Source organism: Oryx dammah, unplaced genomic scaffold, assembly GCF_014754425.2.
Source record: "Oryx dammah isolate SB20612 unplaced genomic scaffold, SCBI_Odam_1.1 HiC_scaffold_18, whole genome shotgun sequence".
In the NCBI taxonomy this organism is placed as follows: Eukaryota; Metazoa; Chordata; class Mammalia; order Artiodactyla; family Bovidae; genus Oryx; species Oryx dammah.
This window is the reverse complement of record NW_024070202.1, coordinates 8814727-8826925: the sequence shown is the minus strand read 5'-3', so window position 1 is coordinate 8826925 and position 12199 is coordinate 8814727. Positions and strand designations below refer to the sequence as shown.

The window sequence follows — 12199 nt, the reverse complement described above, 5'->3', positions numbered from 1 at the left end:
CTAGAGCCTCTGTGCCCTAGAGCCTCTGTCCCTAGAGCCTCTGTCCCTAGAGGCTCTGTGCCCTAGAGCCTCTGTCCCTAGAGCCTCTGTGCCCTAGAGCCTACGAGCCCTAGAGCCTGTGCTCCACAACAGGAGGAGCCGCCACAATGAGAAGCCTGCACACTGAAACGAGAGTGTAGCCTCTGCTCGCCACAACTAGAGAAAAGCCCACGCACAGCAAAGACCCAGCACAGCCAAAAATAAAACAAATAAATAAAAATTATTTAAAAAAATAAGAAGTTGCTCAGTAGCCTAAATTTAGGAATATTCCCTACCTGAGTAGAAACAAGATAATCAAATTGAAGCTACTGGCTTATTAGTTACCCAACATAATTTTCCAAGAGAAAAACTGAAACAGTTGTTTCAAGGAATTCAAATAAGAAAATAATGTTGAGTATATATTGACCTTACCAATACGCACTTTTTGAAACCAAAAAAAAATAGAATGAAATACAAATTTTTACTCAGCTTCACTTGTGAATGCATGCACTGCTTCCCCAACTTCAGAGCCATTCTTTTTATACACGATGAGAAGAAAACAATGGAATTTAGAAGACTCTTGAGAGTCCCTTGGATTGCCAGGAGATCAAACCAGTCAATCTGAAAGGAAATCAACCCTGAATATTCACTGGAAAAACTGATGCTGAAGCGGAAGCGCCAATTCTGAGCTCACCTGATGCAAAGAGTCAACTCACTGGAAATGACCCTGATGCTAGGAGGGATTGAGAGCAGGAGAAGGGGACGGCAGAGGATGAGATGCTTGGATGGCATCACTGACTCAACAGACTTGAGTCTGAGCAAGCCCCAGGAGATGGGGAAGGACAGGGAAGCCTGGTGTGCTGCGGTGCATGGGGTCACAAAGAGTGGGACACAACTGAGCAACTGAACAACAACAACAAAATGGTTTTACTGCCTAAAGTGACACCTCAGACACTATCAGCATGAACTGTCTTAATATCATTTGATAAGGCCAATGTAACTTTAAAAAAAAATGAGAGAGAGAGATGCAGACTGAAAAACTGATGGAGCTGATGAATCTTGAATATAAGAGGCTTAGAGAAAGATCACATCTGCAAGCCATACAACAGAGAAAAATATGTTTCAAGTGGCATGCAGTAAAGACTCTTGAGTTTGATAGGTATGATAAACAAACTTCTCTGCATCCTCTTTAGAAAGGTCACAAGTGACAGAATTTCTGTATTAATGAGAAAATATCTATGAAATGTACTGGCTAGTCACATGAAGGCAGAACCTGTCTAAAACAATCAGGAAAATCCCCAGGAGTGTGTACATACACTACCACTCAGCTAATTTTCCTCCTGCATTCTCTTGTTTGTCTAGGAAAATATGCCAACAAAGGGGTCAAGTGCAAGATCCATCTTAAACAGGAGAGGGGCAAGGTGAACGGCCTGAAGTTTAAAATCCAAGAGGGTATTCTTCCTATTCCCCCTGGATATCTGCCCCCTAAGCTGGGTAATTCTATCTGACAATTAAAATATCACATGACATTATTCTAATGACTATGTGAATTTCATCAATCTTTGGGGTAATTCCTTTTCAATCTGGGTTTTAAAGCACCTCTAGGAAAGAGTAGGCTGTTTAATTAGCTGCCTTGATTTCTTTGTCTGATTCAAATTGTTATAAGCGGATCAGCCAATGATGCCAAGGATACAAAAGACATGTTCCCAACAACCAAATGCAGGGCCCACATTTTAGCCAGAAATTCACAATTCAGACTACTTCTGAACATCCGACACAGTATGAATTGACACATGGATTTCACTCTTTCATTGTTAATCTTTCACTTTCTAGATATGGAAAATTATTTGTTATAATAAAAATAGGATAAAAAGGTTCAAAAGAAAACTGGACAGGTGCTGAGACTAGGTGTCAAATTTTTAAAACACTGGAATGACTTCATGAAATAACCATATTTTCCAAAATACAGAAAAAGGAAAGGCTTTATAATATTCACTATAATGCACAGTAGGAAGTCATTACCAGCTAAATGAAAGTTCTAATGTAAAATATGGAGAAAATCGGGTGTTATCTGATTTCCTATCTCAACATTAGAAATTCTCATTTAGTAATCCATTCACTGTGCCATCTGTATAAGACAATCTTAATTTGGCACAATATTGTTCTGACTGTTATACACCTGCCTGTTCTCTGGACTATGAAAGAAAAATAGCAATTTTTCAACCATAATAATCCTCAAGTCTTTATAATTAGATATTTAGATACAAAATAAAACAGCTTTATGTCAAAAGAATTTTAGATGCTTCAGAGAATAAGGCAGAGAATTCAGAATTACTTTGGATATCTTTGATTATAGTTCTGTAAAAAAAAAAAAAGACAAATGTGCTTTTAGAAAAAAATCATCTAGAAAAGTCATTACGATAACATGGAAATGAAGGTAATTACATAAAAATACAGGAAGATCCAGGGTTGTCATGGTAATAAGATGTAAGCATCTACATTTCTGGATATGAGCTGGAGACAGCATCAATTAATCTTTTTTTTAACGATGAATCTCAATTTTCAGCCTCTCATGCTTACCATTTTTTAAAGAACACATGAAAACTGAATGAAAGAGATTTAGACTGTTATGGTTGCTTTTTAGAAAACCAATCAATCTGTAAATCACTGAGGATTATAGAGTGAAGAACTTCAAGTTCTGTCTTCAACTCAACTATGATAGTCAACACCCAATAAAATTCATAGTGAATGGTTTATAAAGGGGAGAAAAATGAACTACCCTCCCCCCAAATTCTTACAAACCAATTATCATGTTCTAGCAATTGGTTGTTATGCCTTTAATCATCATAAATATTTATAACAAGGCCAGTGTCCTCAGGCTTTCCATTCAGGTTTTAAATTGCCCTCTAAGTAATTAACTGTTAAAATTACCCATTTGTCTAAAATTGATATTATGCTACAACACAGACCATTAGTTAATAGTGAATATTTATTTCAGAACCATATTGCAAACAGACTCAGTTTGTAGACAATTAAAGTAGCAGAGTGACTACAGAAATTTAGTTAACATTGAAACAATCTTTTTCTGATGTGCTTATTCCAATGCTTACAAGGAATATATAGCACAAAAGATAAAACTTTAACAGATGTTTTGCTGAGATTTAGTACAAAATCACCACAGACTACTCTGTGGCTTATTATGAAATCACTAGCTATGTACTCTTTCATTTGGTCCTTTCTACCCACTCATTCTTCAGTGATACATCACCTTTGTAATGCTTGCAAGCTGACCCGATTTATGATAAAGAAAAATCGCCTGAATTCTTAGATGCATGGTATCCCAGCTTTTTACAATAAACAAGTTATATGAAATCTAAACAAAGATATGCACATTTTTATAATCCAAGAGAAATGTTTCAAATTTTTCTCCATATCATCATGCCACATAGTGATGAAAGCAAAAGTCAAAACTGTCAAATTTAAAAGCAAGGAGATTTGACCAGTATGTTTTCCTTCTGTTCACCATAATCAATATCTTCTATCTATCACATCCAACCCTTTAATAATCCATGAAGTATTTAACCAAATGCAGAGCTTCAGAGTTATTGCAAGAACATGCTCTTTTAAAGACGATTGCTTATCTCACCTGGTTTTCACACTCTACATTTTTAGAGAACCATTAAAAGATCTAATTTTAGCTCAGCTGCAGCATCCAGCATAGCAATATCAACAGCTGTTAACTTAGTAAATATTATTCTTAGGTTCTTCATTTTGCATTCAGAAATTTTAAGTGACAATAAATATCACCACATGAAAAAAATACATTAATCCATCACACAGAAATACCCGTGGGACCTCTGCCACTATGTCATAGTCAGACTTCTTTGAGAATAATTTCACCTGCAGTGCAGATCCTACATGAAACCCTGGAGGAGGGCACTGTCTCTACGCAGACAGACTGTGAAGAAATGCCGGTGCATAATTAGCAGAGTGGCCTCCCATGGAAACCAACATGGTAATAAGGGCTGTCTGCTTCCATGCACTGCAATTCAGATGCCAAAACACAGGCATTAACAAGATGCATTCTATTTTTTTCAACTTCCCACACCCTCAGAGAAGGTAGAACTATTATCTTCATTATGAAAATGATGACAAACCTATGTGACTGAGTGCATATAAAGTCACAAATAAAAAAGCTAAGTGCAGTAATTTAATAAATGAATCATGCAATGCAAGGAAAAGAACATTGGACAAAGAATCAAAATGCTGTGACAAAATGATTTTGATCTTTATTTTATATCACATGTGGCAGGTGAAATGGAAGACTGTTTTAGGATGCTAATCCTGGAATGAGGCTGGCTATAGCAGAATCCTAAAGAGGTGTTTGTCTTTTTTTAACTATGTAATACATCAACATGTAATATTGATTACATATTACAATATTACATATTGATTATAATATTGTATTACAACCATGTAAATGTTATTTGCAGCTGAGCCATTACGTTTCATATGAATACTTTTCTCTCCTGCACAATAATTTGTTTTTCCTGGTGTAACAATCTAGATCTTTTGTTGGTTGGTTGGTTTGCCGTTGTTGAGTTTTCTTTGGGGTTATCACTAATTCAACACTAAATTCTTCTTCCATCTTGTGCGTGCGTGCTCAGTCACTAATCTGTGTCCGACTCTTTGCGACCCCATGGACTGGAGCCCGCTAGACTCCTCTGTGCATGGGATTCTCCAGGCAAGAACACTGGAGTGGGTTGCCATTTCCTCCTCCAGGGGATCTTCTAGACCCAGGGATCAAATATGCATCTCCCGTGGCTCCTGCACTGGCTAATTCTTTACTACTGAGGTGCCAGGGAAGCCCCTTCCAACTTGTAAATCTGCTCAAACACATTTGATATTCTATCTGACAATTTCATCTTAGAAATCTCGCCTGGAGTCTTCTGACCTGTGCAATTGGACTGACGGGTTACTCTTCCAGCCTGATGCACCACTGTTACCCTGGGATTCTTTTCATCATCTCAAGGATCTCCATCCCTCTTTTGAGGTAGCCTCTATTGCCAGGTTTCCTTTTCTTTTCTGCCTTGGTTTATTCCCTGAGTTACAGGGGGGAGTATATCTTCAAGTAGTTTTCTGAGAAAGGATGCAAGGTATGCACAGTTTTCAACTCCTTGAACATCTGAAAATAATTATTCTGCTTTCACACTTCATTGATAGTTTGCATATTATACTAGATTGGACAATTTTACATCAGAATTCTCAAGTCATTGTCTCAGTTCCATCTCCCTTCTAGGGCTGCTGCTTAAGTTTAAATGGTGAAGGTGGTGGTGGTGGTTTAGTTCCTAAATCATGTCCAACTCTTTGCGACCACGTAAACTATAGCCCTCCAGGCTCCTCTGTCCCTGGGATTTTCCAGGCAAGAATACTGGAGTGGGTTGGCATTGCTTTCTCCAGGGGATCAACTACTGCATTGCAGGTGCTCTCCTGCCTTGCAAGCGGATTCTTCACCAACTGAGCCACCAGGAAACCCCCCTAAACGGTGACGACACCACTGTAATTCTTGATTCTTAGCAGTAAATCCGCTTCCTTTTGGTAGGATCTGTCTTTGAAATCATGTTCAGAAATTCTGCCATAATAAATATTACTGTTCTTCTATTTTCATTAAATGTTCTGGGCATTTAAAAGATCTGTTTAATCTTGAAGTTCACATCCTTCACATCTAGAAGAAGCATATTTCAAAGTTTATTATTTTAATAACTACATCCTATTTTCTCCAATTATTCAGATGGCCCATCTCCTGAACTGGATTCTAAATTTTTTTAATAATTCTTGTCTCATGTTTCAGATTTCTATTTTATGCTCTACTTTGTACATAAGCATAAGTTGGTACAATTCTCCAACTTTTTCTCCCATCCATTTTTACAACTGTTGGTTTTTTTTATTATATTAGTAATTGCTTCACTTTATTTTAGAAAGTACAAAGAAGAAAAGTGGAAGAAAGCAGACTTTGCTTAACTTAAATAGTGAAAATAGAAACCTGAAGGGGAATATAAAATACAAAAGCGAATTTCAAAGTTTACATACAGCAATGATGTAAATTGCATCCTAAGTAATCCTATTTCCCATTTAAAAATTATTGTTGTTGTTTTTAATTTCTGTCATCATGTTTTTAATTTCCAAAGCTATCTCATGTTCACTTATTTATCCTGTTTAAAATAAAGGGAGATAGTGAAGGACAGGGAGGCCTAGTGTGCTGCAGTCCATGGGGTTGCGAAGAGTCAGACACGATTCAGTGATTGAACCACAATGAAAGTAATGTAGCATTCTGCTGTATAGGTGCACTATTCTCTTTCGCCTCTTAGATATTATTATTGATAATTTTTTGATGCTTCTTTCTCAGTATAATCAAAACAAACCAACCTTGCTTCCTCTGAGTTACTTATTTGTCAAGGGGGGCCTTCTTTACGTCTGTTCTCTTGGACTGACCCGATGCCCCATAAAAGACGCTTTCAGTCTTCAGGCCTGGGTCTGAGACCTGTTTCATGAAGCACCCATATCCCCTCCTACCTGCCCAGCCCCTGCTGTTCTCTTGGACACCCCGCCAACCACCTGGCTGGCAGAGCGACAGCTGTTGAGGCAGACAGGCTGTGGAGCTGTGAGAGAGCAGCAGGCCCTCACCACCACCAGCTCTCCAGGCTGCAGGCAAACGCCTACAGGCCACAAGGAAAGCAGGCTGATGCTGGGGGTTGTGCGAGGCAGGCCTCTCAGCCCTGGCCTGAGCAAATGCCCACCATCTCCTTCTTAAGAGAAAGTCGCTCATGGACTGTATACGGTCCACTGAATTCTCCAGGCCAGAACACTGGAATGGGGAGCCTTTCCCTTCTCCAGGGGATCTTCCCGACCCACAGGTCTCCCCCATTGCAGGCAGATTCTTTACCAGCTAAGCCACAAGGGAAGCCCATTTCCTACTTAGGTGCTTTTAAAATTTTGATTCTGGGAAAAGAAAAGAGACTATCTATGTGTATATACGTGTGTGCGTGTGTGTGCTCAGTTGCTCAGTCATGTCCAGTTCTTTATGACCCCATGGACTGTAGTCTGCCAGGCTTCCCTGAAGCTGGGAAAGATTGAGGGCAAGAGGAGAAGAGGGCTACAGAGGATGAGATGGTTGGATGGCATCATCGACTCAGTGGACATGAGTCTGAGCAAACTCCAGGAGATAGTGAAGGACAGGAAAGCCTGGCATGCTATGGTCCAGGGGGTCACAAAGAGTCAGACATGGCTAAGTGACTAAATAACAGCAACGAAGTATTGGTGAGAAGACCAAACCAGGATAATGGAAATCCAGTGATGTCTTTGTTCTTTGCAAAGCCGGAGTCAGCTCTTTAATCTCAATCCTGTCACTGAATTTAAAGTTGGGAGGTCAGAGTAGCCTCTGATTTCCACTGATTCTAGTAGGTCCTGGGCTTTCACTAGCTGGGCTCTCTGCAGATTACCTGGGTTAAAGTGGAAAATAAGAGTAAGGAGGTACCATACTGTTGATTTTGAACCCAATCAACCCTAAAAAGAGAACATTAAATGTAGTAATGAGATGACTTGAGAAGTTTTGATGTGAAAAAAAAAATTGTGGTCATTAAAGATTCAGTTCAGTTCAGTTGCTCAGTCGTGTCCGACTCTTTGTGACCCCACGAATTGCAGCACGTCAGGCCTCCCTGTCCATCGCCAACTCCCGGAGTTTACTCAAACTCAGGTCCATCAAGTCAGTGATGTTTGATGTTAAAAAAAATTGCAGTCATTAAACATTAGTATTGTAATTAATAATACTATTAATTAGTATTAAACAAGATTAATAAAAAAATCTCTTAGCCTGTTAAAATTTCGTGCCCAATGCAACCACTAAAAATCTATCTATGTCAATGGATACAGACGTTTAAGAAAAGCAAATAATCAAAAAACTGAATCTAAATAAAAATTTAATAAAACAAAAAATCACAACAATGAAAAAGGACGTATATGAAAAAAGTCAACAAATACTTCAAGTACCATACTGATTCTAGTATTTATTTTAAAAAGAATGTCTTGCCAGAGTTCCTACAGTTTCCCACATTTTAAAATTGTATAACAAAAGTGATCACCTTAAAAAGCCCCATCATTAATGTTACAAATATTAAAAATAGCCTTCAATTTATTAAGAAAAGAACAATGGAATAGAAAACTGAACAATATATAAAAACAGGCAAATTGTAATGGCAGAATTACAAATGGTCAAGAAACATGAAAAGATGCCCAGTGTTACTAGCAGTCAAGAAAATGCCAATGTAAAAACATTTCATTTTTACTCATCAGAATGGCAAAAGTTTTAATGACTGGTTAGTCAGTCCTAGGGAATGTAGAGAAAAAACCCTTTTGTCATTTACCACCATGTGGGCAAATGTTTCAATCAAATTCATTATAACTGACATCACTAATTCTAATTAATAAAGAAAACCCATTAACTAGATATCAAAAAAATAAGAAACTATATACAATAAAATATTATTTTTATAAAGCAAAAAGAAATGAACACATGTAACGCTATATGTGAAATCTACCTCTACTAGCAAAGGGAAAAGTACAACAGAAAAACCATGCCACACTGCAAGAAAGGTGCAGATAGTGAATGGGACGAAAAGGAGACAAATAATGATACTTCAAATGCATTTATATCACTAAATGGGTTAAACTAAAATGTAAGCACATTATTAAGCCTACTGATAAATGTTAGTATCTTCTAACTCCCTAACATATGCCAAGAAAAGAATCTCCTCTTTTAAGTTTGAAATATGGGAAAAATTTTATAAAATGGTTGCTAGGTCAAAACTTAGAAAAGCTTAATTCTTTTCACACATAGTAATCCAATATCTGGTGAAAGAAATAAAAGAAAACTGAAGGAAAAATCATTTTTATCTGTTTATACAAACAAATGAAAAAATATGCACCATGAACTCAGCGTAACACTATTTTGGATCATAATAATACATTATCTTGAAACCAATTGGTACTTCAGTATGGCACTCTAAGCTACAGTGACTGGAGATTCCTCTCTACTGAAAACATAGTTTTGGCAGGATTCCAGTAGATCCCTCTCATTACTGGCAAATGGTTCTCCATGAAGGAAAAATAGGGTACAGTTTAAATAATAATACTCCAGTGAAAATATTTAATGCCAAAGCATGGCTTTCATTGTCAAAGCAATGACTATGGTTCACTTCAGAATCACTTCTCTTTATACACTTAAAAATATATATATATAGTAGAGGGATTAGACCTTGGTTCAAAAAATGCACATGAAGAACGCTAAGCCTTGACTTAAAAGATCTTTTCCTACCTTCACATTATCTGGATGCAGCCCCCCGGGGTGCTTGTCCATGTACTGACATAAATCAGTATGCTAGAAGAAAAAAAGGAAAACGTATTAACATCCCTTTGGCTGTAAAACAATGAATCAATATTTTTCTATTTCAAAGTCATCACTATTTTCTGAACTAAGCAAATAGAAGACAGTGGGTGGACTTTTTAGTGTATGCAGCTGCACGTTCCTCCACCCTGCATTTTAACCACAGCCGAATCATTACTCCAGATTCTATCTTATGTTAAACATATCTGTGCATTAGAAAGAATTTATGTCCACAATTTGCTAACTTGTTAAATGCCTAATTCTCACATTGAATATGTATCTCTTAAGTGGAATAAGAAGAAACCTTACCTAAAATATATATACCTTAACTTCAACTAAAAGCACATACACATATAGTTAATCAATCCAAATACAATTTCAATTACCTGCATTTTTCAAGTGGAAATGAAGGTGATGGTTATTTATTTTGTATGACATGCAAATATTACAAGCAGATCATTCTAATAAAATTAATCATTGGATATATTTACATTTCTCATAACTATTCACTAAAAGATAATTTTCAGATTCTCAGCATTCTTGAATATATTTGAAAAAATATTTATTTTTTAAAACTTTATAATGATTTACTTTCTAAATCAATGCAAATACTTCCAAAGTTATAAATTAAGACAAATACATCCAGATTTATTTTAAAAAGAAATATCCCTAGATAGCAACTTATACTGTAATTTTTCCAAATATCCCAAGTTGAATTTGCACACAATTGTATATTTTCTTTTTAATGCTTTTTCTGTTTATATTATGAGCTACATAAAACTTCTAAAGAAACATGTAGAGTTGCTTTACAAATTTTCCTAATCTTTTTATTGGTGGTAACATTTTTATGATTTAATCACTCTGTAAAAACCAGTGACCATGATTATTTATGCTCCATTATCAGGCTTCAATTGTTGAGGAATTATAAGCTTTTGACACATTCATAAACCTGTACATGGTTGTAGCCATGATGATAACAGTTTAGATTCCTTTACTGAGTTTTTATTGTGTGCCAGCTGGTAACTGCTGAGAATACAGAGCAGAATTTAGCATTCATTCATTGTTCACCATGTATTTCTCAACTCATTATCTTCCAGGCACTACACTAGTCATTTTATTGCTGTTGTTCAGTCGTTAAATTGTGTTCCACTCTTTACTACCCCATGGACTACAGCATGCCAGGCTTCCCTGTCCTTTACTATCTTCTGGAGTTTCCTCAAACTCATGCCCGTTGAGTTAGTGATGCTACCTAACCATGTCATCCTCTGCTGCCCTCTTCTCCTTTTGCCTTCAATCCTTCCCAGAGTCAGGGTCTTTTTCAATGAGTCGGCTCTTCACATCAGGTGCCCAAAGAAAGCTCTGGAGTTTAGTGACACTAATCAGTAAGGAGAATTCAAGGAAACAGATGTAGGTGGAAAAAACCAGGACATGTGTAATGACAGTACAGTAAGTTGTACATTAGGAATACTACTGGGCAGTGCTTGAGGACATAGAGGGAGGCCCTTAATGTCTGCTAAAGACAGGCCACAGTAAGTGATACTTTCAAATAAGATCTGAATAGAGAATGAAAAAGGTCAGCCATGGAAGAACAAAGGGAAAGAACATGGGATAGAAGAGATGCTCTTAGATATATTCTAAGACCATATTGCCTTTCTCTTTTCCGCACACTGAGGACAGAAACTATATACTTTAAAAATTTTTTATTTTGTACTGGGGCATAGCCAATTAACAATGCTATAACAGAACATAGAAAATGGTCCATGAAAAAGTATGTTTTAATATATTACATGATATACAACTATAATGTGCTTGTTGTCTCACACATAATAAACTGGTAAATAGAAAGTAACAATCATAACAATAATTAATAAACATATGTTAAAATCTTTTAAAAATGTAAATTTTCAGTTTACAAAACAAAATCAAACTCACACTCTTTCCAAGATAAAGGCTAAATATAATAAACAACAAAAAACAACAGAAAACCTGAAAGTAAAGGGATAATACACCATATTATATATTATATATTGATGTTATTTATATTTTATGATATTTATACTGGCAAATACCAATAAAAAGCAAAGAGCAACTTATCAATGTAAATGTTAAACATAATAGAATTCAAAGAAAACAGATTAAACATTTATTCACCTAGCAACATGGTATATCACTATAAAGCAAATACTGATCAAAATAAAAGCTCAAATTTTCACAAAATTTTGAAGGTTACTTCTTTAAAAAAAAAAATCAACCAATGAAATTGACAAAAAAATTAAAAAGTAAAAAGGAGGTTATATAAAGGATATGAGTAACACAGCTAAAAAGCATGTTTAATTTTATGCCCAATAAACTTATGCTACATATCCTTAAAGAAGTGAAATGATGTTAGGGTCAAAGCTTCCATTGTACTTTCTACTTGACATATATGCATTAAATGCAAACTGTGCATAAATAAATAACAGAGTCTCTGCTTTCAGAGAACTCAAACATTCTGTGGATTTTTATATACCTGTGAAAATACTGTCACTTTTTTCAAAGAATAAACTACTCAAGCATTTTGTTTGAAACCAACCAAACAAACAAACAAAATCCCCACTTACCTATGAGGATGGAAATATATCAGGAATGAGGTAGAAAATTCCTGAGTCTCATGTATACCTTATATCCTTCTGTGTGTATATGCATGCCCAATGATACTGCAACATGAATAACAAGGAGGCTTCTCCAGAAATGAGATCTTGG

At 36.2% G+C, this 12199-nt stretch overlaps 1 protein-coding gene across 3 annotated transcripts in view; it reads right to left on the bottom strand.

Annotated features, from left to right (window-relative positions):
• The window catches only part of CDK14 (cyclin dependent kinase 14), a 557423-nt gene that overhangs the window by 241659 nt on the left and 303565 nt on the right, over nucleotides 1-12199 (bottom strand). For all 3 annotated transcript variants that reach the window (XM_040260248.1, XM_040260249.1, XM_040260250.1), the window contains one exon: nucleotides 9389-9451. In XM_040260248.1, coding sequence (XP_040116182.1) covers nucleotides 9389-9451 — 63 coding nt within the window. The remainder of the gene's footprint in view (nucleotides 1-9388; nucleotides 9452-12199) is intronic.